This window comes from Sparus aurata, chromosome 18 (assembly GCF_900880675.1).
Source record: "Sparus aurata chromosome 18, fSpaAur1.1, whole genome shotgun sequence".
Taxonomy (NCBI): domain Eukaryota; kingdom Metazoa; phylum Chordata; class Actinopteri; order Spariformes; family Sparidae; genus Sparus; species Sparus aurata.
The window spans coordinates 7,947,478-7,974,772 of record NC_044204.1 but is presented as its reverse complement, the minus strand read 5'-3'; the positions used below and the strand labels follow the sequence as shown (position 1 = coordinate 7,974,772).

The window sequence follows — 27,295 nt, the reverse complement described above, 5'->3', positions numbered from 1 at the left end:
ATATGCACATGTACGACTCTCTCCCTCTTTGAGGAAGTAGGAAGTAACACACTGACAAAGACAATAACGTATACTGTCAGCATCCAGCCATGCAGCCACTACCCAGAAAGGTAAGGTAGCATTGAATCTAATGTGGAGTTGGTGCTGAGTTGGTCTCTACTACTCTAGTAGTAGCACTACTTTAATTTGTGTTCCTCTACATTGCTTTTACAAATTCAAAATAAATTGATTCTTCATTTGAAGAGTATTTCAATTATTAATTAACTTGAATACAACAAACTGCATTTCACAAAGCATGTTTCCTATTATGTCTGAGACATAGATGAGCATGAGCATCTGTTGAATATCTGAATGTGTATGATAACAACAGCCTGTCTTTAAATTGAATGAAATGCAATTTTTAATACATATACTGACTCTTAAGTTGTCTGTCGCATTGTCTGTTCAATAACGGAACTTTACAAGATCATTTAGTGTGTATTTTAGGGCGTTTGAGACCTCATAGACATTTGACACATTGCTTGCTCTCCGGTCAGAAAACATTGCAAAACTTCAAAGCTTCCAACTTTGAAGTCAGGCCACAGGCAGCTTTTATCAATCCATTCTTCAGCTTGCAGTCTGCAGTAAAATCCACACATCCTTGAGCTTTTGACGTCTATGAGTAAACAATTGTTTGCACAGTCAGTCTTGGGACCTGTTACTGTTTTGGCTCCAAGTGACTTTCCTGGCTTGTTCAAATCAATATTGCGCTCTTTCAGATGAATGCTGGGCTTGTTGAACTTTCCCACTGTAGTGTTTGTGGCTGGGTTTCATGGGTATATGAAACAAGCCCTATCAAAATGCTGCTATCAATCATTATCACTCAGAAGAAGTTAAGAGGCCGTGCTACGAAGCTAATTTGATTGACACAGCTTTCTATAATCACCAAAATGTATAGTTTAGTTATTGTATGTATATTATACATATATATGTATATGAGCCTGCAGATTTGGTCACACTTTCCAAAGATCTATGATAATTCATTCTTGAACCAAAAGTTTTTTTGGGGACAAAGTAGTATCTGTTCCACTCATTCAATGTCAGAAAAATGAAGCTGTAGAAATCATTGGAACTGAAGTTTGCCATGATACACATGTTCTTTATGAGTGGATGTAAAAATTTGACCTCGGCTGTATATGCTGGCTCACTAACATGGTGAGAAATGGAATGTGTGTGTGCGTGCGTGTGTGTTATTTTGTGCAGGTAAAGGAAAGCCAGCAGGTGAAACTGGTATTCTCAGAGCAGCTCAGCAAATTGCAGACCAAACAGCATCAGAACACTGAGCTGCTGGAGGAAATCAGGTACAACGCTCTCAGTGCCTCTGCATGAATCTTCTTGAGTCATGAGACAGACGGTGATGGCCATGTAAATCAATACAGACATGGACGGTGAAAGCATGTTATTTGACATGTCTGTTGGTGTTGTGTGTTTTTCTGTGTTACCCAAGGTCTTTCAGTAAGCAGCGAGCAGCCATAGAAAAAGAGTACGGTCAGGTGAGTTCACACAATCTATTCTAGGCCACTAACAGCTTACTGGAACCTTTCATTTTTTACTGGAAATGCTCATAATTTATTGATCTGAGGTCCCATATCAGTACCTGAAAGCTGTGCTGGTATTTATTGCCTCTGGCGATACCTTGTTAATAGTATTTGTGTGTCAGTATGTTTCATCACACTCTTATGCCATTCTATCTCGATTTTTATGTTTTTTCCCTCCTCATATTTTTTATTAGAACTATTCCATTACATGTTCCACGTTTCCATGTTTCCACTTTGTGAGGAAGGCTCCAGAGCTTTATCTGGCTTTTTTTTGCACTATTGCAGAGAATGTGTCACATATGTGTGTCCACACTAACGCTTACAAATGCCTGCCCAACTTAACAGGAGAATAATAAGGAAAGTATCATGCAGTTTCCTGAAAAAATATATTTCACAAATAATCGCAATTACACAACTGAGTCGTGAACATATCTGACCCCATAAATGATTTAATTGACAAATTTAGATTTCATTTTTCTCGTTTATTACAAGCAGAAATATCTATTCAGGGCCCACAATTTTTATCAGAAAAATTGATAGACTTTTCTTTGCAGCTGTACCTCAGCATAGTTGTGCTTTGAGCTAAGTGCTAATGTTTGCTAATCAGCACTAACAGTGCACCAAGAACAACTGATGTGAGGCACTCTAGACCATGCTTAAAGTGACATCCTTTAGACTGTTACCATTTGTCAGCGGACTGTCCTCTCACTAATGGATTGATATTACTACAATTTGTTGCATAGAGCCCCTTGAGGCAAAGACAGGACCAATGTGATAATGACAATAGCAGTAACAAGTCATTAAAACAAACACACACACACAGACATAATCAGTAATGCAGGTTTAGAGACAAAGAGGTCAGAATAAAGTTACATGAAAACCAAACAGAAAAAAGAAATACTCCATCATGAGGCCTTGCTAGTTGTTTGATGTAATACAAAAAAGTGTAAGGTACTGGTCTGCACCAAAATTCTTATCACGTCATCATGAGCAAAATAAACATCTTATTATGAAAAGCTTATGTTGTTTGTCACACTAGTTATCAAACTGTGTATAGGCATAAAGGAAGGAATGCATTTACCATATAAGGCTCATCTGGTTCTCATTTTAAGTGGCTTGATTGTGTATTCAGTGTGTATTGACTCCTCCTGCAGCTGTGATCCAGTTGTTCACTGTGCATTTTCAGGCTCTTCAGAGGCTTGCTGTTCAGTACCAGAAGAGAGACTGGCAAAGAGGGCATACAGATGCCGACACTTCTGGGTAACTGTACACTAATAATGTACACAGCCCTCTAATCTTCAGTTTTCTATTTCACGTTTTTGATGGTGCTCTTATTCTCCACAACATACCACTGGACTGGTGTATCTGGCTCATCTTCTTTCATTTTCAATAGATACAGAACGTTGCTGCCCATGTGCTGTTAGTGTAATTTTAACACTGGACATACGACTTTTCACATTAGAAGATCTTGCTTTTCTCAACACAGGGCAACTGGCTTTCTCACGAGCGTCATCAGTCATCCTACTCACCTTCATACAGTTGGTTTGAAAAACTGGGGCATTTAGACTGAACTAGTAATAAAGAAAATACAACAATTAAAAGGTTTTGCTGCAATTACATGACGTGATGTCATGTGATTACATGATGGGGTAAGCACCACAGCAAGAGCTTGACAATAGCTACAAGTTAGCATGTAGCTTGCTAGAAAAAGACAACCAGGCAGAAAAAACTTGTCAGTGTCCCACCTCTTGATCTTAAGACTACATTGGTGATGTTTTGCTATTTAGCAACTGTAACCTGCTATTTACACAGAGCACCATCAGTAATATATGATGAAACTCAAAAAGTTATAAGGTAGAGAGCTGCAGGAATGAGTCCTAAAAGCCAGAGATGTGTTAGTGTTTTTTGCACTTCTCATTGCCTTGACTCTTTCAATGGGTATGTTTTTTTTCTGAAATAAGGTCTGTGGTTGAAACATGTGGCTAAACGAGACTGCAGAAGTTGTCGGGACAATAAAGGCTATTACGCCATTACTCACTAGTCCGTCTTTACGGGCAGACTTTAGTTGCAAACTATTCCAAACCAAACTTTACAACTCAGACAGATCCATTCATTGTAAATGTGTATATAGTATAGTGTAGTAAGACACTTGGTGGTGGTGACCTAAAAGTAATGTGACCGCTATGGACTGCTAACACTCACGTTAGCTTCTTACTTTAGGCAATTTCATTTATGCTTCAAAATCATTAAACTTGTGTTCATCTGTGAAAATTACCTTGCTGAACAAAGTGTGCAAGTATTACAAACACTATATTATTGTATGCAATAATCAAATTCAAATGGAAAAATCCTACAGGCTTTTGGAGTCATATCATTAGTTTCACACATATTTACAGAAAGGTGAGTGGATGAGCACTGTAAGCTTTTAGTGGAAAGTGTTAACGACACTCAGCAATTAAAATTGACTTGACATTTTATGGAAACATGGCTATTGATGTCTGTGTTTACAGGAGTGTGTTTGGCGTGTGGCGGTCAGTGGTAGATGCTATAGCTCAGTCTGCCGCATCACGACTTGCTGCTGCAGAGGAATACCGTCGACTGATTGGACAAGCCTCCAGAAGTCTTCACAACGCAAAGGACATCCGGATTAAGAGGGTGAGAGAGCTCCACACAGTAGACACTTTCAGTTATCAAATACTCAAAACGTAGGAGCTGACTAGCCACATTTTCATTAGTGCAACACACTGACCTTGAAATAGACACCGATGGCCAAATAAATAAATATGTTTGCTTTGGGTGTGTTAGGGTCTGGAGCAGCTGCAGAGGGTCCAGGGGGAAGTAGTGGATTCTCTGCGGGAGCTGCACAGGATCAAGAAGCGCTACCACCAACTCAGTCACATTGCCAATGTTGCCAGAGAGAAAGCTGCTGATGCACAGAGCAGGTCAATGTGTGCACATGTGTGTGTGTGTGACAGAAGCAAAAAACAAACAAAAATGAAAAAAAAAAATGTTGTATGTTGAAAAAATTCTAAGAGAGATTCAAAGAAGTCTGTAGTGCATGATTCACAAATTCAGTCATATGCATATTAAGTCAAATGCCTATGTTTTGTCTTTGTCTTTCAGAGCCAGAAAGAGCGAACATGGGATTTTCCACTCTAAAACAGGACTACATAAGATGGCCACTAAGGTACTGACTCTGCAATGAACTGTGTTGTAACTGATTGATTGTACTGCATTTCCCACATAATGGAAATCAGATTTTAACACAGACCAAAGTGATAGACCAGTTTGTTCCTGTCTCTCTCCTTAATGCTGCTGTGAGCGCTGTTGTCATGGTACGTTAACGTGCGGAGGCATGAGAGGAGAGACATGGGTTTCTGAGAGACAGAGTAAAAATATCTTAATATTTCCCAAACATCCTAATACTTTACCTGTGAGATATCAGTATCAAAGCTAATTTCTAAACCCCACCCAGGCAACATCATGCCGACAAGATCCAGCAAAGTTAGGGCCAGACATTGTCTGAAAGGGTCCTTTTGTTGTCTGGCCAGCTTCCTCACATGAGCCTCCTCCATGTGTTATTGCCAGGGCACAGTCAGCCCCACATGTTCACCTGCTCGGTGGAGTCTGAGAAGATGATCAAGTCATGTGTGCCCCATGTAATCAGGGAACTTGTTTTCCAAGATCCACTGTCAGCTGCCAGTCTGGGGCTGTGTTGTCTGTCTTCCTGAGATGGTGTTTACTGGACTGAATGGCTGCAGTGACTGTTTCCCCAACTACTTTGAGCACCTGGTCATGGCGCCGGTGGTAACATCTGTTGGTAAAGGCTTTGGTGCAGCTGCTGAGAAGATGTTTGAGGGGATCCTCTCCAAACACACAGGGGCCAGGAAGATATCTCAGTCTTGTCATAGACATAGGTATCATAGAGAACTTGGACAAGAAATCTGGTGTAAATGTGAGGCTGGTAGAAATCCGATCAAGTAATCTTCCACTACAATGTGTTTTTTACTCACCTCGCCTTGGCTCCTTACTGACAGAGTTTCACTATCTTGCTTACACGTACCTCCTCTACGCCTGCGTGCACTTCATCCTGGAGGAGATGCTCATTTTGTTTAGCTTTGCCGATCTGGCAGCTTGAAAAATTAGCCACTTACGTAAATGTCTTTTTTACACTAAAAAGACATTTACATTCTCAACGACTCGACGCCTCGCAGGACCAAGATGGCAAGGAACACACAGATGAACATCAGCTGTGGGATATAAGTCAGGACATCGGTAACATTTATGCAACTTTAACAAAGATCTCCAGCAATTAGGAGGTGCTGGCAGAGATACGCCAGCAAAGTCAAGTCAAAGCTTTCTATCCTAATCACAAGAATGGACGAAGTGAAGAAGCAAGTGGACTATCTAGATGCAGACGAGAGGGAGAGGCACGCTAACCTGCCAGCTAGCAAGACAGATCTGGGGAAACTATGGGAAAAGTTAGAAGACATGGAGAACCGGTCAAGGTGCAACAATGTCTGCTTTATTGGGATCCCTGAGGGAAAGGAAGGAAGAGATGCAGTAAAGTTTCTGGAGGAGCTGATTCCAAAATTGCTGGAAATACAGGGAAAGCACGAGACTGAACGCATGCACAGAGTCACTAGTCAGCAGCCCAGACCTGAATACAAACCCAGACCATTACTTGCGAAGTTCTTGAGATCATCGGACAGGGACTCTGTGATATGAGTGCCAAGAAACAAAGGCAAGCTGAGCTGGGAAAATTACAAAAGTAATGCTTTTCCACGCCCGAGTCACGCAGATGAACCGCAACAGTTTAAAGTGTGCAAGAAGTGGCTGCATGAGTGAGAGGTGAGCTTCAGGATGCTGTATCCTGCTAAGCTGAAAATGAATACCAAAAGTGGAATGAAGACGTTTGACTGTCCCAGGAAGGCTATGGCCTTCATAGATGCCATGGAGTGAGGAAAATGAGAGCTTTGGGGCATGGTCATTACTTTCATTTCATGGTGGATACCGTTCTGACTTGTTTCCTTCATCACATAATGTTTATGAACATAGTGCTTCTGGTTTTGATGGATTCGCAGTAGCAGAGCCTGCTAAAGATGCTAAAGAAAAGATGCTAAGTGCTGCTGGGAACAATAATGTTGTACTGGGAGGAGACTTCAACTTACTGATGGATCCTCTCCTGGATCACAGTGGGAAATCAGTGTGCAGGGCTCTTAAAGCCACTCTGGCATTGCAGAGGGTTTGTAAGACTTGGGGTCTAGTGGACATTTGGAGAATCCTGAATCCATCGGGGAGAGATTACACCTTTTTTTCAGCAATGCACAATTCTAAAATAGATCTTTATTCTAAAATAGATCTTTTCTTCATATCCAAATCACCCACTTCCTCTGTTACAGGGTGTTCACTCGGGAAAGTTATAATTTTGAATCATGCCCCAGTGTGTTTAAAGTTTTTTTATCTCAATTTGAAAGGAGAAGTTCCTCTAGATGGCGTCTTAATTCCTCATTTTAACCGAAACCAACAAATATTTAGTGGTTAAGATCAAAGATTAAAGCTTATTTAGAGATAAACAGCTCCTCAGTAGCCTCTGCAGGGGTGACATGGGAGGCCCTGAAGGCTGCGATTAGGGAATTATTATTATACAGGGCACTTCATATCACAAAAGTGTTAAACACAAGTTCTTAGAATTAGAAAGTAAAATTAGGCCGAAACAGAACTAAAACGTCAAATGTCACAGAGTGGTTTGAGAGAGCTGACCCAATTAAAATATCACTAGAATAATGTATTATTGCAGAAGGTTGAATTTAATCTATTTAGGAAAAAACACACTTATTTTGACTTGAGGGAAAAACACAGAGAAGCTTCTAGCTAATTACATCAGACAGAGAGAGGCAGCCACTATTATTCCCGCTATAAGGTCGCAATCCGGGGACATAGTCGCTGCGACAGTAGACATGAATTCCTGCAGGGTAGGCATCAGGGCCTGATGGCTACACAGCTGATTTTTTTAAGAGCTTTGCAGCAGAGCTGGCTCCAGCCCTGATGGAAATGCATATAGAGGCACTGGAGGAGGGCACACTGCCACCAACCTTGAGGCAAGCACTGATTAGTTTGGTTCCTAAAAAGCGTAACGACCCAGTTGACTGTAAGAATTACCACCCAATTTCCTTGATGCAGTTAGATGCTGAAGTAATCTCTAAAATACTAGCGAACCGGCTAAATAGGGTAGTTACGTCTGGGATACATCCGGACCAGGTGGGTTTTATCTGTGGTCGTACCTCCTCTGATAATATAAGACGCTTTATTAATATCATGTGGAAGGTGGCTGAGGTCCAGTCTCGGTCTTTACTAAAGATTTTGGAGGCACATGGGTTTGGCAACACTTTCATGAGGTGGATCCAGGTATTGTATTATCACCCAAAGACTGCTGTTCAAACTAATAGGCTTATTTGCATGCTCTATGGTCCTGTGATAGGATTCAGGAATTTTGGCTGAGAATATAGGCAAATATTTTCGGTTGAGGTTTTAGAAACCCAAATACCATTTGACCCCAGATTATATCTGTTAGGTGATGGATCAGTTGTATTTGGATCGATATAGGTTGATTGTACTTGCTGTGCTGTTGGAAAAGCTTAATTAATGTTAAAAAAAAAAAGATCTGTCCAGGCCTTATTTTCACTGTGTATCTCCCAGCCTGTCGAACAATCTCCACGTAAGCTCTCATTAAAATACTGTAGCGCTAAAGCTATCCTGCTGCCTAGCCTTTCTTCTGTGTTTAGGTCCAACCCCTGTTGCTCAATTGCCAGCTTTGACATAAAAAAACTATAAATTTGTTACTTTGTCATGTTGAAGTTTATGATGTGTGTTGCATTCGTCACTTGAACTAATAAAATAATTTTGTCTTTGTGCTTGTGCAGTTTAGCGCTCGGCAGACAGAGTGTGACAACCGTTTGACTGAAGTTCGTAACGAGTATCTGCTGACTTTAGCAGCAGTCAACACCCATCACCAACACTACTATACCAGTGACTTACCACATATTATGGAGGTAAAGTACACACACACACACACACACATATATGTTGTTACAGTTTGGGGTTGTGCCTCTTTATTGATATGACTTGGCGAGCATATCAGAAAACAATAGCCATAAACTCACAGCCACATACAGTTTGTCTGGGGTTTCCACAATAATGTTGTTTTTTTTAACATTTTATACCAACACATGATTTTTACCAGGCTGTTTTTATGGGTACTATTTTATCATACATAACAAAACCAAGGTGACACATAACCTACATAACACTAAAGAGGCTAAAGGAAATGGAGGCTTCATAACATACATCTGTCATCATGAGCATCAGTGCCACTAAACCAACTACAAAAAACACAACTGTCTTATAACATTGCTTCTCTTGTGTCTTTGCAGCACAGGTTGTCTTAAAGGTATATTTTTCTATACGGTTACAGCACACACATAAACTGACACATAAACTGGCGAAAAGGAAGCTTAAAAAACTGTATCCGTTGTATATCTGATAAAACACTGACCACATCACTTCCTGGCATATTGCAGGCTCTTGGTCTGTTGAGGTTGCACTGCAAAGTGCAAAGACAGTCTACTTTCCTCTTTTTCACTCGGTCTCTAAAGTCCTGTTGCAAAATATCTGTTTGCTGTCATTATCACTTCCTTCCTGATGCTAAATCTTTAAAAGAGAAAGAGAAAACCTGCCTCCATCCTCGTTTTCCTCATGATTAGCTATCACTCACTAACTGCTCAGAGGTGCTTCGGTAAGAAGTTGTAGAAATGTTCACAGGTCCTTATGTAACTGAACAAACTGGTTGATCATGATTATACATCCAAAGGGAACACATTTGCAGTTAGCAGTACATTTTTATTTAACCAAGATAGTTGCATAAGCTCATGGTAGAATGTTTTGCCTTAAATTGCAGCATAGTTTACAGACAGTAAAAAACACCCCATAGAAAACCCAGTAAATAACACCCAAAGGCCCCCACCATGGTTTGATGACCTTCATTGATAAAAAGCTGGTCATTACTTTAACACATTTCCAGGAAACTTCCAATTAGTTTCTGCTTAACTTTTGCTCATCATGCCATTTTAATTAGATAACTAGTTTCTGCAGGTCAGTAAAGTGAAGTGCATTTTTAACAATTTACATTTTCATCAATTCATCTGATCCGTCCTCAATTTTCCTACATTTTTTGTTTATAGTTAGTTGCCATACATTGCTTATAGAACTTCTTAAACAAAAATTAAGTGGCTAATTTTCAATTTTTAATTAAATAGCTTAATTGCTTATTGAGTCCTTCTAATGTCTTCACACTACTAAAGTTGAATGTCACTGCTTCTAATTTTGAGACAACAAAACATAAGCAAATAAATTGATATCAGGAAAAAAGGTTAATATTCACAATCATGTGAATGTGACAGAGAAAGCGAAACGGACTGTTGATTGCTGAACTGGTGAAAATTAAGCTACAACAACTTCAATTTAGTGGCCTGCTGAGGAGAAGTTGGATAGTTGAATCAGGTACTCCAATATATCAGTCCAGTCATGTACAATTAGAGCTCATTAAAACTGACTCTTGTGCTTTACTTTCCTCCTCAGCAAATGGACGGTGATGTTTATGAGGATTTGAGAAGCCATTTCACCCTGCTGTATGAGACAGAGATGGAAACCTGTCTGGCCACAACCAAACAGTACAACAGGATATGGGAGAATATTGTCAAGGTGTGTGTCTATGTATACAATGTAGTGTTTGTTGTGTTGATTATACAGTATGCTGATTTGTGTAAGGGTATGGGTGTTCAAACACAGGGATTAACTTTGGTTTTGTGTCTTGATGGTCTGATGGGTCCTATGACAAATATACAAACACCAGTTTCAATAACCAAACCAATGACAGACATATTAGAGGTTTTCAGTTCAAAGGTATTACATTGGTGCAAGCCTTTTTTTTTGACTGTTTGTTTTTTACACATGCAAAGTATCCCACAGTGGCTTCAGAAACCAGACATTTCTCACCTAGTTGATAGAGGGGAGGTGGGTGGAGGCAGACAGGCCCAGGGAAGTCGACAGAGGGAAAGCATGGATGCGTAAAGTTTAAGATTAAGAAACAAATCAAAGAACAGAGAATTTTTTTCTTTTTTTTAAATAAAAAATAAAACAAATCAGCCAAGATATGTTTTCTGAATGCATAAAGATTGTGGACAGTTCTAAATAGGTAAATGGTACAATTAGAAGGAATAACAGTTTACAGCTGGAAATTCAACACATTTTAACACCTAGGTCTTCATTTTTGTGATGGTACAAGGCTGGCACAGGGGAAATCATTGTGGGAAACAACACCCACATGTAAAATAAAAGTGGCTGGCCATAAACAGCTTGCGTTGGAACTGATGCAGCGGATTGTGAGCCGTCAAACAGAACAATATAATGACAGGAGAGATGGTAGAATGGGCTGTCAATCAATTAGAATATTTAAGCACGATTAATTGCATGATTGTCCATAGTTAACTTTCGATAAATCGCACATTTTTTTCTGTTGTAAATGTAACATTCTTTAGTTATACTAACACAATTTAGTGGCCAACTTCACGCTTGTTAAAGTGAACCATACAAAGTTAATTGACCTGCAAGCTGTAGCCACCCATGAGTGAGGGGGAGGAGGGCTCTCTGCATCAGCTCTGTGCTTGATCACCAAGTGGTATTTAAGTCTAGACGTAGTGTGGTGGATACTCAGTTCTTCACATCGACAGCAAATACAAATGACTTCTGACAGGGCTTTGAAGCTGAACTTCACATTCAAAGACCCTTTTCTTTATCCATTTGCTCAAGGAGGTTTGTTTCTGCTTGCCATCCACAAAGTTACTGTCACATCGTTTCCTGATTTCCCAAACTATGGGGTGAGCCGAGGGTAATAACATATATGCGTTAATCGCACGTCAAAAAAATGACTGCTGTTAAAGCAAAACTCTCGCCAAAATGCAACCTAGGCTTTTTTTCTGAATGTAAATGAGTCAAACCTTTGTGTAAAAGCATAATTAAAACGAAAGAGGCACTTTGAAGATTTACCGTAGTTTGCTTTAAGAGGAATTTGCGTGAATGCTTACTTTGACAGGCCTAATTTATACTGATTTCCTCCTTGTTGGATTTCTGAACTTAAAGGGATAGTTCAGGTTTTTTGAAGTCGGGTCATATAAAGTACATATCCATAGTCGATCTGTTTCCTACCGTAATCACCGATCAGCGCAGCCTCAGTTTGGGGAAGTAGAGAGATGCTCCAGCCCAGACGCTCAGCTTTGTACTGCAGTGAACGGGGTTCACCAAAAAAGTGAAATTTACCACCTAAAACAAGACTCACATAAAAGGCTCATGGTTCTGCGGTTGAGAAAATGTAGTGCCAAAAGAAAGCGCGGTCTGACGGCGATGTAAAGCGGTGTGAATTTTACCTATACAACGTACACTTGACCTGATATAGATTTTTTAAGTGAGTCTTGTTTTAGGTGGTTAATTACACTTTTTTGCTGAACCCCGTTCACTGCAGTACAAAGCTGAGCCTCTGGGCTGGAGCGGGTCTCTACTTCTCCAAACTGAGGCTGCGCTGATCATTGATTACGGTAGGAAACAGATCAACTATAGATATGTACTTTCTATGACCCCACTTCAAAAAACCCGAACTATCCCTTTAATGAGCAAAATATGCTAAAGTGATATGTTAGTAGATATGGTCACAGTCCCATGATGGTACTGCACCATTTTTGCATCACAATATCGCAAAATTCTGTATATGGTCAAATCCCTAGTAGTTGTTAGTTGTTGTTAATTGTTCTGTCTGACTAACATTAATTTGTTGCTGTTTTGTCAGGTGACAAGAGAGAGAAATGTTCTGCAGTTTCTTCAGGAATCAGTCTCCTTCAGCAAAAAACCTGAATTCACCTTCCAGTCAGCTCCAAGTGACAAGGTGTGTTTGTATGTTGGTGTGTGTAACTACTTGAGGGAAGGAGCTAGATATAGATATCAGCAGTTTGGAGTAATCAGGACCAGGAGAAACATAAAATTAAATTCATTTAAAATGCTGTTTTATTTTCTTAATGAAGTGAAAAACTCAAAACTGTTTAACTTTAAGTTTAAACAATAACTAAGCATGTATGCAGGTGTGGACATGTATAGGAAAAGACACACATTTATACATTTATTATATAATGCAGTCATGTTCAACCACGCCATAAACTACACCTTCGCAAATGACTGAGGGCATAGTCGCACAGAAACAGGCCAGCTAAGAGGTCACAGAGGTCTAGACCTCAGTAATTATTTCCCTGAAAAAATAGGCTTATACTTTTTTTTATAGAATATTAAAAAAAAAATAGTATAAAAACAAAAATATAAATGTTAAATCAGGAGTTGAAACATCCTGTGAATCCTTTAGGCCTCAGTGTCTGTTTGGCAGCACTACTTTAATGAATCTATCCTGCACATAACGTTAAGAGGCTGTTGGTAAACTGGTCCCAGGTCATCTCGCGCTCTGATATTTTGCAATGCGTCCACATGACTGTTCAAAGCAGAGGCTTTGTTGGACATATACATTTAATGTATACACACCCTACATACTTCAAAACTACTATTACTCCTTCTTTCTGCCTTAATTTAGCAAAATATTGAAGCTACCATATGCATGTAATTAGTCACGCTCATAAGTGTAGCCTGATGAGGAACAGTTCCGTCAAGCTTTTAAGAGAATGGTATTCACAATGGGCTGTTGCAGTTGCATTCTGCTGATGTATACAAACGACACTTGGAATACCCAGGAATGAAGAAAAGAGGGACGTTTCTCTGTTGTGCAGGTGTCTGCTCTGCAGGAGTTCTGTGCTTCAGAAGCAGAGGGATGTCTGGTTAAGGAGGCCAAGAAATGGGCTTCAAAAGCTGCTAAAGACTACAAGATCATCACCCATGGAGAACAGGTCAGACATTGATTTTGACTGATCTTGAAATGCATAAAATAATCAGCAGTACCAATGCCACTCATACCTCCGCCAGTGATAGTAAAGGCCAGAGGCATTAAGTTTTTGGGTTGTCCATCTGTCCTTCCCAATAGGCATAATGTCTTATTTATTGACTTTCAAATTATTGTCCATGCAGTTAGTGCTGACATGTTGCTGATTCTTTCTGGTATTTGCCAATAATATTTTTTGTCAATGGGACAGATAACCCTGTAAGCTGTGGAAAAGACAACTGTTTTGTGTTGAACTTCTGTTGTTTTAATTTAACATGTATGTTTAAGATTCCACTCTACTGTGAAATGTATTGTATATCTCTGCCTTGTGACTCCTTCAGGCTCTACAGACGTTAGAGAGTCGTCTGAAGCTCTTGTCAGGGGAGACAGGGCTCAGTGTGGCGCAGAAGATGGCTGATGTTCAGAACAGCGTCAGGAAAGCAAAGGTGCTTAAGTCTAAGTCTCTTAAGTCTTCCCCACAGGTAAAATATCCAACAGGCATTGCCTCTCCCTCTTTCACTTTATTAAAGAAAGCATATCAACTCATACATTTCCGATTAAAATAACAGAATAATCTCTAAAAAGCAAGACAATACAATCATTTGGGGCCGATATTGTGCAGCTAATGACATTTCATCACTAGAAGACTTCTAATGGATTTGGAAAGACCTGAGTAACTGATACACTGAAAAGAGCAAATATTCAACACGCTAAAAATAGAAAATCACTTTAATCTGCCAATCTGATGAGTTTACTGAAAATTCATTCATATCTTCTCACCCTCAAGCCAGTGGAAAGTCAGGTGAAGTTTCATAGTCTACAACAGCAGAACAGCATTGTGACATTCTCCTAAACAAGTGAAGGAGCTGGGGACTTGTTTTAACACATAAGATAAACGACAATTACATATCATGAAATGGCTCCATACAGCTCGTCCAGCATTAACCACTTTCCAGACATTCACAGATCACAACCTGATTTGGCTGGTCTGTTTTCAGTTCCCAGTTCTCTTTCAAACTAATCCCTATCAGCTTCGGAAGTTTAGGAGGATGCTGCAACTCTGTTTTGCTGTGAAGCTCTAGAAATGTTTTGTGGGCAAAGAAACTTCACCTGTTACTACTACTTTCCATCGAAATGAGGGTGAGTAGAGTCGACAGAATTTTAGTTTTTGGTCAACTTATCCTTTAATGCAGCATAATTGATACAACAACATTTTATCAAATAAATAGTGTGTCTTCCCTTTAACCAATATTTCAAGTTCAGCTAAAGAAAACACTTTAATTTGTACTCCAGTGCTGAAGCCCCTGACATTACAAATGTATTTGTGTATTCGACAGGGAGAGTGCACAGCTTCTTGGATGTACCAGAGTTAGCTATAAGCTAATATGAATCTGCATCTTATTGGGCGGCTGCTACTGTCTGTGTGTCTTGTAAATCAGCTCAGCAGGGTGAAGGCAGAGGCCCGTCTGGCTCTGTTGTCAGAGATTGTCACAGGATCTGAGCTGTGGCTTCACAACGCCATGAACCAGGCAGAGGAGGAGCTGGAAAGAGAGAGACGCCTCAGTGAACAGAGGAAATCCACGGAGGAATTTTCAGTATGCAAACACACACACACACACACACACACACATGCGTGCATGCCCACTCACACTCCTTGAATTTCTTAGTCAGCTCTAGCAGCTCAGTGGTCTAATGCTTCTAGAGAATCTAGGGCCTTTTTCACATGCCCGTTCACCAGTGTGTCTTTGTGCCTTATCTCCATTCTGAATTAATGTGCTGTGAGGCCAGGCATTGTCCTGCCCCAGGTGGAGCCAAGCACCGTCCGCACCAGTGTAAGGTCTGACAATAGCTCACAGTCAGTGTACCGCAGGCTTTGACATGGAGGACTGGGTGACCACCATCACTGACCCACTGCCAAATGGATCATGCTGGATGATGTTATAGGCAGCATAATGTTCACCACGACATCTCCAGACTCTTTCACGCCTGTCACATGTGTTCACTGTGAACCTGCTCTTATTTGTGAAGGGAATGATGGCTGACCTGCCAATATTGGTGTTCTCTTGGGAATGCCAATTGAGCAAAGCAAACGTCTTGCAACTGCACATATGGATGTTCCATCCCGGGGGCAGAACTAGCAGAACACAAAACTAGAGAAAAATCAGTGAGAAGGATAGAAAAAAAGCAATTGGCTGTGGCTACCACATGTAAAACCAGTGTTGTCTTGCTCTTGCTTCTCCATTGTGCGGTGGAATTTTGGCTCCCCTTCAGAAGAGATGAAGAGGACTCAGAGACACCGATGATTGAAGTTGAAGTAGTTTGTACCAACTTGATCAAGGAGGAACATAACAACAGCAGAATGACCTGGGGAGTCATATTTTTCTCCCACACATTGCACCTGTTGTCACCAAAGCAGCTGATATTGATTCACAATCACTTGCGCTTCCTAAATGGATTTATATCCCTGAAGTTTAACTGACTTGGTGTTATACTATGATGATAAAGTGTTTCCTTAATTTTTTTTACCAGGGTATATTATGACAAGGCTAATTGCCTAAGCAGCACCTGAGTAAAGGGTTTGAGAACAGGAGGAAGGCGGGAGCACACAATAGCATTCTTTTCTGTTTTACAGTGTCCCAACTTCTTTAGAATCTTAGTCTTTACATTGAACGGTGGGAGGCAATTTCGTCATTACACCAATCAGCCATGACATCATAAACATCTGCCTAATAATGTGTAGGTCCCCCTTTTGCTGCCAAAGCAGCTTTGGACTCCATAAGACCTCTAAAGATGTGCTGTGGTATCTGGCATCTAGATGTTAGCAGCGGATCCTTCAAGTCATGTTAGTTGTAAGGTAGGGCCTCAATGATACAGTCTTGTTTGTCCAGCATATCCCACAGATGCTTGACTGGATTGAGGTCTGTGGAATTTGGAGGCCAAGTGAAAACCTTGAACTCGTTATTTTGTTCCTCAAAACCATTCCTGAACCAATTTTGCAGGATGGCTAGGCTTGTTATCCTGCTGCAGTCCCTCAGCAGGGGGGACAACACATAATCATTATACAAAAGCATGAACAACCTCAACAACAGAATTTCAAAACATGACAACAAAAACACCCACAGCTCATGTGATGAAGTGTTTCATGTTTTTGTGTGATGAGTACTTGATTGAGTTGATTCTAGCCATGATTTCATCTGAGATTTAAAATCAGTTTAGCCGCAGCACTTTTAGATTGTTACGACAGCAGTGAGTCGATCCTATGTATTTAAAAACAGTCCTTTCTCCCTTATACACAGATATCTGGGCGGCTTCCATTTATTTTCTTGGATTGAACTACATAAAAGCAGTCACATGAAGTGTCAGGCAAGACTCTGAAAGCCAATAGAGAGCTTGGCAATCACTGATGTTAATTTGGCTGCCACTTTATGTCCGACTTTACCGTGTGCAAAATGACAGTATAATTTGGATTAATTTGGGTTTCAGTTTCAGGGCATACAAGTGACCGGTCGTTAATATATAAACTAAATAAAAATGGTCCTAAAATTGAGCCTTGCGGAACTCCAGCACCGCAACCAACAAATTAACTCCTGAACTTTGTCCTGAGTTAAGGAAGCCAGTTTATTGTTCTGTAATCACTTCCACATTGATCTTAGTTACTACTGGTAAGATACTGATGGGTCTATACTTACCCACATCAGTTTGCCAGTCTTATAGGTGGGGACTACAAATGCAGACTTCCATGCATTTGGGAAAAGTGATTAATTAATTGGCAAATAAAACAAGAGGGCAATGGGAGTGCTAAATCAGTTTGTATTCTTTTGTTTTTTTAAAATTGAATCCTACTTCTTTCACCTTTAAGGTCTTCAAAGTGCTTGGGATATTGCATAGCTTTCCTTCAGGGACTACAGTAATACTAAAAAGATTCTGGTGGGGTTTGGAGTTGATTTGTGCATCAAAGATGTGTGTCAGACTGCACTGAATCAATGAAGTATGTGTTTCATACTGATCAGTAGTTAGGATTTTATGTATTTTCAGTCAATTTGTCTTTACTTGACTCTCCTTTTTGGTCTTTGCAAATGAGTTTTGCTGTTTCCTTTTGTCTTTTTAATGATATCCATTAAAGCCCCTGTACGGAGTTTTTAACTGGATATGCAAAAGTCTCTGGTTTCTGCTGATGTGTCTCTGTTACCTACAACAGCAAATGAGCCCATCAGCGTGAAGATACGCTATTTCTAAGTAGTCTAATTCTATACCTCTGAAAGGCCTTGGTCGGGTCGGACCACTGACGAAACGATTTACGGCAGTCAGACCGGAACTGACGACATTCAGGATACGGCATAGCTGTTTTGTTGCTACGCTAGCCAGTGCTAACCGAGCTAAAACTTTTGTCATGGCTGATAATGAGACAAAGAAAAGAAAAAGAATTCGAACCAAAGACCAACGAAAGGCCAAGAGGGAATCCGATCAAGCTAGGGCTAAACACGGATAAACATTGGCGATTCCTTCCAGAGATGGAGAGAGTTGCGGGGCTTGAAGGGAGGGTCGGATCCAGAATTCGCCCGATTCCTCCTAGACGGGTTTGTAAATTTTATTTCATTTATGAAATGTAATGCGGGACGTAGTTTACAGCAATACATGAATTTATGTTGTTACAACAAAGCTGGCTAACGTTACCACTAGATTAGCTCTAGATACTACACTCGTGAAAACGACAACAAACGTCTTAGATCACGCATCCATTTCAGCTGTGTGTATCAGCCCAACCGACCTGCAACGATGCATCGGTAATATCCTCTGTCATTATAAATGATTCAGTTTCTTACTTAGAACAAAACATCCATCACAATCACTGTGACTTTGCTGTAACGCTAGCTCTGTAGCACCGTGGGTAATATATATAGCTGGGAAATTGCAGTGCAACAGCAGCATTACTTTGTTTCACCGGCGGCATATTATATTAAGTAGAAATACAAATAGACACATTACCTCGTCCATATGCACGCTGCAGATAGCTGCTAAAAAAAAAAAAAAAAAAAGTTTTCAAAGCAAGTCCCGTCGTCTTTCCGACTTTTCCAAAACAAATCTACACGCGTCGGCCAGACAAACATCTTCACGACAGTGGGCGCTAGAGCTCATGGGAAATGCAGTCTTCATTCCGGCAAAACACTACCGCTTTCGTCCAGCGGGGCCGCCAAAATCAACACTAAATGAAAAGTCTGTACAGGGGCTTTAAAATAATGGCCTTTGCCTTTCTCAGTTCACTACTTTCTAAGGAAAGTCATTACTTGGTTTTGGCTTTAGTGCTGTTTTTAAAGCAAAGTCAAATTTTTTTATTTAAAAAATTTAACCATGGCAGATTGTGTCTGTTCTCTTCGGTTTTTGTGAATTAGTCTTTGATTCTATTAATTGTGCCCGTGTAAGGATTCAAATTAGGCCTCTGGAGTGGTTTTCTGCTTACCAATGACCTAATCAATTTTGTCTAGTTCTTCCTCAAGTTTACTCATGTCCTAAGTATATTATGTCCTCAATATACTAAGTATATTATGTGTTTTTGATAAATAAACCTACTTTTTTGTTAGTTTTCTTGCTGTAGTGTCATTATGGTCTGACAGCCCAGTAAGAAGATTGCAGGAATTTATATTTATCTCAGGCTTTTACTTAAGCCCCTCAATACCCGAGAACAACTTCTGTTTGAGTGACAGCTATCATTTTCTCTGCTCATATTCATGCTACTAGACCATGCTAATATCAGTGCTAACACCAATCCATGCTGGTGTTGTTGTTCTTGCAAAACAAGCAGTCTTTTTGGCATGATAATAACTAATTATTTACCACACCTCTATTCTCAGTTTAAGAAAGAACATTGACCGTTAGAAAGAAAAACTGACTGGAGGTGGGCCTTGAACAGGTTATCAAAGTGTTTATATAATGTAGCGTCAGGTGAGGGGGTCTATATACACCAATCACATTAGCTCACATTTGCTGAGACAAGTTGATGGTTATGCTGATACAATACATCTCACTTGCACTTACCAGGTCAATTTGTTTGCATTTAAGGTCCCCCACCTCTCTGTGTTTCTGTTGTTTCTGAAAACACTGTAACCAGTTATAGTGAAGAAAGCTATAGGTGATGATTTAGTTAACCAGATCTCAGAAAGACACAGGAAGCCCGGGTCGGTTTAAGTTGTTCGCTTTGTGATGTAACATTATATATTCAAAAGTCCCCTAAGAAGACCCTTTTGATTTTGCATGTGTACCCTAAAGAATTTTAGACTGCTGGACAGTTTGAAAGAAGCCGATGCTAAAGTCTTTTGTGATGGTGGGGTTTGGTGATCTGCCACCATTTGACAAAGGAGATGACTGTAAATTGTTGTTACCTGGATTGAAGAGTGCCAAAGTTGGAGCCTGAGTGTGGAGACCCCAGGTCAGCTGCAGTTTGCTGATTTAGAGAGTGCTGATGAGAGTAAGGTTGAAAGGTCAGTGAACAGGTCAGCTTCTCCTACCAGTGTACCCACCTGCTCCGCTATCATCTTCCATGAGGGAATAGCGTTTCCATGAAGGGGTGTACTTGGTCTGAAGCAATGTTAAGGTGGGTGTTACATATCAAAGTAACATCCACATGAATGGCATGACCCAAGGTTTCCCATTAGAACATTGCCTAAAGCATCACACTGCATCCGCCAGCTTGCCTTCTTCCTATAGTGCATCCTGGTGCCATCTCTTCCCCAGGTAAACGACGCACATGAGTCTGGTCATCCACATGATGTAGAAGAAAATGTGATTCATCAAACCAGGCCACCTTCCTCCTTTGCTCAGTGGTCCAGTTCTGATGGAGACGTACCCGTTGTAGCCACTTGTGGCAGTGGGCACACTGACCAGTCTGTAGAGGCCACATTGTATTATTCTAGAGATATAATCTAGTTGAATATGTGAGATACCATCAGCGTACCATAACACACTGGTGTGTATTCTTTTTTTTTTAAGCAGGATGAGTTTGAGCTGACTGACTTTGAGGACTACAATGATGACGATGGAGACATCTTTTCAGATCCTGTGTCAGCATCTGGAGTGTGTGTTTACCCAGCAGCCTGCAGGGTTATCTATAGCTACCAGGTAGGGATATTTTTCCATCTTCACAAGGTAATTGCTTCACAAGATACGCAAATGATGTTATGGGAGACTTCTAAGAGTGGTTTATTGAGATTTCAGCAAAATGTTTAAAATCCTAAACATTTTTTCCTGTAAAAACATCACAGTTTGAAAATTCCATTCAAAACCTTCTTCATCCTGTTGAAATAAACAAAAACAAGCAATACTATATGCGTATATAAGCAAAAATATGGACACTTCAATGTGTCTCTAATTGCTGCGGCCATGACCAAGTGAAGTCACAGGCCAGAAAATATTGTGAAACCCTGTGTTACACATTTACAAATCAACAAGGAGAAGCGGAAAAAGTTAAAATCCTGCTCAGCTTGGTCCCTGTAAACAGATGTTATGTAGAAAACTAGAAAAAATATTTCTAATGTCATTAAAAGCATGTAGAATGGGTATCTTAACCTACACGTCGTTGACCGTATCTGGATCGTGTTGGTGCATAAATTCAGATGCAGGATATTGTATTTCCATGAAACCATGAAAAAAAGTACAAATTAGATAATCTTGTTTTTTTTATTTCATTGAAGAATGTCAGACTAACCAAAAGCATGTTCCATCCTGTAGACTAGCCAGTCCGATGAGTTGTCAATCATTGAAGGGGAGGAAGTTCAAGTGATTGAGGAAGGAGACATGGAGGACTGGCTGAAGGTAACAGCCTCTCTGCAGTTCAGTACCAGTATCAGTATAATTAAAAAATTTTTTATTTTTTTTAATTCTTGATTAAAGATATTCAGGACAGGTGTATAGTTTCCAATGTTTCTGTCCAGGTGTGTAACTCGTGTGGTCAGGTGGGGTATGTTCCTGAACGTTGTGTGCAGTTCCTGTGTGTACCAGCAGAGGACTCCACTCAGCTGGGTGGTTCTGTCAGCTCGACCTCGCCCACTGGGACCACAGAGAGGGCAGCCAGCAGAGGTCAGCAGCGTGTGTTTGTGTTTTTTACAGTTATGCTGAATATTACTGTTCTTACATATTGTATTTGAACACATAAAGCACATTAAGTGTATGTGCAAATAATCATAAGAAGGTCATGATATCATGTTGATAATTGAGTTTGACTTGAATTCTGTGCCAGGTGTAGCCAGAGCTCTGTACTCCTACCAGGCCCAGAGTGCAGAGGAGCTGTCCTTCCAGGAGGGGGCACTAATCCACCTGAAACGCTGTCGACACGGAGAGGTGTGTGTTGTAATGCTGAAGAGTCAGACACGTGCATTCGTGTTGACAGAGGCGAAAACACATGCAGACTTTGTAGACTTCATCCCATAATCTATTGTGCTCTGGTATATGGTAAAGTAAAATTCATAGCAGACATAAAAAGATTAAAAAAGTTACAGTGACCTGTTCAACAGTCAGCTCTAGTTTCATTCAATATTTCTTTAATCTGTCTTTCTAAATAATTAACTTGCATTCCAAGGGTTTACTTTTCATTTTACAATGCATTTGTCCAACTTTATAGTCCTCTACACTGTCGTCTCTTCACTGATGTAGTTACTGACATGTCTGAACAAGGCTTGCACATAGACTCACCCCTTTTAGTGGAGTTGTTACATTTTACTCACAATGGTCTAGTCTAGGGCTTCAGGGAAATACTGTTTGTTTGACACCCCTAAAAACAGAAATATTGAATAAACAATGATATTAGTTGGCTTTTCAAAAAACTACCATCCTTATTTAGATTTAATGAAATGAGCCTCATGATATACTGTTGAGAAAGGCTCTGTTCTGAGCCTGAATCTTGTAGCTATTAGCATAGTTACCAATGTCAGCGGGCTTTGAAAGAGGTTCGCATTCTCCTGTCTCACTCAATAGGCTCTCTATAGCTGTCAGACTAAACTCCACTTTAATCAGTCTCAGATTTACTTCAGAATGATGTCTAACGAGTGGTTTGGACATGTTAATATGAAAGCCACTCAGAAGCGTGTGAGAGAACATTAGAAAACCAATAATAAGTAACTGCTGCCCAGTAGTACATGGGTGGGACAGTAGATGGATGGGAAAGTTTATTCTTGATGTTAATTCAAGGTCCTCTCAACAGCTTTTTCCAGAGCTTTCAAATACACCTCACTATCTTCACATGGAAATGTGTACACTGTACACTGATAATGATCATAAGATGTGACTGAAAGCTTGAAATGGGTTAGTAAATGGACCGAAGTGTTTTAATTGTTTTGCGAAAGGAATAGATGGATTCATGAGGCAATTCTGGAATCGTTAGTATTTCACACTATTATCTGTTCTTACTTTATGTATGTTGTTTTAATGCTTTATCTATGTGACTGTGTTGTTTTACAGGTGGATGATGGTTTTTGGGAAGGGGAGCTGAAGGGACGAATCGGTGCCTTCCCATCATTGGTGGTAGAGGTCGTCTATGACGAAGGAGAGGAGGAGGAGGAGGAGGTGAAACTCGCTGTATGCTTTCCTAAATAAACCTGTAAATCATGCTTCTTTTTCGATCCCACTGCCTTTCTTGCTAAGACACGCCCTAATCTGCCACTGATTGGCTTACCCTTTTCTTACCCTTGACCAAACCTGTCTCACTCCTCATGCCTCAACCTAACAAACCCAACCAAAAGGCAGATTCAGCAGTGGGGACAGAAGTGGAATCCACAATAATGCTTAAAAGTCCTTCTCCAGGTATTAATTAAACCCCTGAAACCTAATCTCTGTTCCTCACATTTACATATTTGGAGTATTTTTTTTTTCCATTTAAAAAATCCCTACGTGGTGTTAAAATGGCTTGGATATGACTCTACAACTTTGCATCATCAAGTGTCCAAGGTTCTATTAATATGCAAATGGTCCTAACCCCACTCCTGTTCCACAGGAGCTGGTATGTACCAGCATTTTTTGAAAGCCATGGTGTTCACTGGTTATTTTGCTAATGATTTGAAAAATACTATTTGGACAGGTTGACAAGGTTAAAAACTTGATTGTGGGGTCTTCTAAATCATGACTTTTAAAGATGCTGCTGAGGTTACAAATATCACTCACTAACACTGAGAGTTTTGGCCAACTTACCCCCTGACACCTGCCCAACTTATCCTGAATTATTTAATAATTATCCCTGTTGCTTGTCTGCTGTATACCTTTTTTTCCCCAGCCCCTCCCCACTCCAACCATGCCTCCCTTCTCTCCCCCCATCCCAGTCCCTGCTGACCCTGGCTGTAGTTCAGCACTTGGTGCTACTTCCCCTAGCTATGTGGAGGACAACCAGCAGGTCTTTTGTCCAGGATTTTCAGACAACACAGTAGGTGAGTGGCGTCACTTTGCTGCAGATGTTATTCTTTTTTATCTGCTTCCATTCCAGCTTTTCCTTTTCCTCCATGAAATGTGTTACTTAAGGTGGTAATGGTTGTCTGTGTGTCTGTTGTACCATCAGAGGACGGAGGTCATGGCCACAACTTTCCAGATCACTCCAGCAGTCAACTAAGACCAGTATGTGCCTCTGTCAGTGATTGAATGTAATGAAGTGCATTTTCTCAAGTACTGTATTTAAGTACAGTTTTGAGGTAGTTGTACTTTATCTGAGCTACTTTATACTTCCACTTCACTACATTTTGAGATCAAATATAATACTTTTACTGTACTACATTTTTTTGGATAATTTTAGTTACTAGTTTCTTTGCAAATTTCAGGTTGCATCAGAGGCAAATCAACACATTTTGTAAATAAATTCAAAAGAAAACACTGATTCCAATAATCAGTAAAACGCTGAATACCAGATAAAATAATCATTTGACCCATAGCATACAGTACACATGTAAATACATGTACAGTTTACTTTTACTTGTACTTGTGATACTTAAGTATATACTTAAGTTATATTTAAACACATAATTACTTATACTCATGTATGAGTTTTCGGTACTTTATACAAAACTTACCGCTTTCTGTATTTATGACTTTTACGTTGGGCATTACTGCATGTATTCAGAGACAAAATTACGAATTATTTATTAATGCTAGTTATAATTTTAGGACTTAGCCTCGAACCAACAGGGATCAGTGATAATCAACTCCTCTCTCTCCTCTCTCTGGACTGTCTTAGTGTCGGGCACCTCCTCCCCCTCCAACACGGAAGCCTTCACCTCCGCATTGAGACAAAGACTGGAGTTACAGTCAAGGTTCACAAGAATACGGGACATGTTAGGACCAAAACAACACTTCAATAATTTCTTTATCTGGTTCATATTCAAATCAAGTGACCCATGTAACTAACCTCTATTTCTGCAGAAACATGGTAGTTAATTACACAGATAAGTGCACTAACATTCATTGTGACAGTGTTGTATAAGTATTGTTTTAATTAATTTCCAGAACCTCTTGTAATTGGAAAAAAAAAATCATGAATATTTACAATTATAGCACATAAGAAAAATCAAGTGGTGTGTAGTTTTAGCTTTACTGGAAACCGTGCATTTACAGTGTTAATATCCCAGCTTGTTATCAATCCCAAGGCCTCAAATACAGCAGCCTGGTCTGTGGCTACACTTTCAAAGTTTGACACTGTACTTACCCCTCTGGCATGACTTCTTGAAGCACCCTGCTAGTGCAGTAGTATAAAGAGTGAGAAAAGTCTCTTTGTGACCAGGAATCAAGATTGATTTTTTTAATTTTTTTTTATTTATGTAATATACGTAGGTTACATTACTTATTATTACTTATAAAAACAATCCAAAAGACATGGCATAATATGTGAACTGTTAGTCAACAAGCTTTACTTTTAGAGTCTAACTGTACATTGTGTATTACACATCAGGCTAACTTGACCAAGGAGCCCTTCACTTGTAAAACTGATAGAGAAGCAGGTAGAGCGTCATAGTTTGAATCATAAAGCTACTGACCAGGTTGCTGTGTATGACGAGCTGGGAGTGAGACATTGCCGAGCTTTCAGCAGATGACCCATTAGATCTAACAGGTAAATAAATCAAATACTGCAGTTGCAACTGAAATTAAAATGTAAAAAGCATATTCCCCTTATGATGTAAAGTTTCTCTACATTGGGTGGCTTTTGACAAATTGCCGAAAGACTGTTTGAGAAAATCTTGAAGGATATTAATTCCTTTAAAGAAAACATGTAGAATCCTCCATATTCCATAATAGTCTATTTTTTTGTTACAGACACTAACATATAATTAAATAATAATGAATAATAGGAAAGTCCAAAGGTTATGTTTTTTTTTATATTCCATCTCTACAGAGATATAAGTATCATTTTACATTTAAGTCACATGTTTTGCAAAAAATGTCTCTGCTTTGTATAACTGCTATTGTACTGTACTTGTTATTACAGTCGTAATTAAATCAATCAGTAACACTTCATTTTACTGCCTTGAAGATTTCATTCAATTTAAGTGGTGTGAAGACATTATTATGAGGTCTCAAGGAGAAATTAAAGAATGTAACTTTTAAAAAGGGTGATAAGTCACTTAATACTTGATTACATAGTTGTATTTGTTGGTAATTATCAATGTATGTTTACTATTAATAACAAAACTTACTTCAGGAAAACTGTTTAAAAGTTGGACTGACCTGCAGAAGTTGCATTGAACCTACTTTTAAATAAGCTGCAACAACTTATTCAATTTAGTTGCCTGCTGAGGGAAAGTTTGACAGAAACCAGTTGTAAATTAAAATTGCATGATCAGCAGAAATTAAGCAGAAGCCAGTTGGATTTTTCCTGGGAATGTATTCAAGATATGACCTGCTATCTATTAAAGGTTCAGCGTGTTAGAATTGGCCACCTGTTGAATTCATACTCAAAAAGTATTCACATTCTGTTGATTGAAGTGAAGGTATGAATGTTTAAGACAAAAAGCTTAAATATTGCACCTTATAACTCTTTGATGGAAAATAGCAGAGTATTTTACTTTAATGATATAGGGATGATTTTTTAGTACATTTTGAGTTAATTACTGTGGTAATCTGGGGGTAATGTCAAAGAAATGTCAAATATTTTACTTGGTAATTACGACCCACGTACAATGAAATTGTGTACCTATTAAATGAAGTGTTATACCAATAGCATATAGCGCAATAGCCATTTATGTCACATGTTGGTGTGATACACAGTTCATCACTACCTGAATTGTTGACTGATGTCATGATTTGACATTATCATCTGAGACCCAGCAATTCATTTTTGTCCTCTGTAGTGGACATTACGTTTTTGCTAACATCTCTCATACTATACATGTCAGTCTATTAATTCCTTAAAGAGGACAACTGGAGCTTTAAAATGACACCACATTTGGGGGGTTTGGCCTTGCCAACTTGCCTGTGCATGTCTTTTCAAAATGGCTGCCGTCCCAAAAAGCAAATTTTATGGAAAAAAGAAAGGTATGCATGATATTCATAATTGAAAAAAAAATATATATATATTTTTCAATTGTTTTAAGTAAGTAAACATCTCAGAAATATGTGAGTGAGTTTTCAGAGCTGAGCTTATTCATTTTCATTTGAAAAAAAGCTAATTTATAAATGTCCTCTGTACTGGACGTCAGGACTTTGTACTTACGTTTGTTTCATATTTGTTCAG

General features: G+C 39.5%; 1 protein-coding gene across 5 annotated transcripts; it reads left to right on the top strand.

Annotated features, from left to right (window-relative positions):
* LOC115569388 (F-BAR and double SH3 domains protein 1-like) lies at nt 1-26,079 on the top strand. 5 transcript variants are annotated; one of them, XM_030397453.1, is made up of 21 exons: nt 1-110; nt 1,243-1,340; nt 1,487-1,532; nt 2,764-2,837; nt 4,088-4,232; nt 4,383-4,519; nt 4,701-4,764; nt 8,501-8,629; nt 10,215-10,337; nt 12,475-12,570; nt 13,454-13,570; nt 13,944-14,048; nt 15,042-15,197; nt 20,587-20,715; nt 21,325-21,408; nt 21,528-21,672; nt 21,833-21,933; nt 23,050-23,154; nt 23,858-24,008; nt 24,137-24,192; nt 24,806-26,079. In XM_030397453.1, the coding sequence occupies exons 1-21, from the start codon at nt 90-92 to the stop codon at nt 24,854-24,856; spliced, it is 2,133 nt and encodes a 710-aa protein (XP_030253313.1). In that variant the 5' UTR covers nt 1-89; the 3' UTR covers nt 24,857-26,079. The 5 variants fall into 5 exon arrangements, 4 of the variants coding, with proteins under 4 accessions (XP_030253313.1, XP_030253312.1, XP_030253309.1 ...); XM_030397452.1 differs by lacking the exon at nt 1-110 and having other exon boundaries at nt 965-1,340; nt 23,858-24,004; XR_003981544.1 differs by lacking the exon at nt 1-110 and having other exon boundaries at nt 966-1,340; nt 23,904-24,008.
* Nucleotides 26,080-27,295: the final 1,216 nt, after the last annotated feature.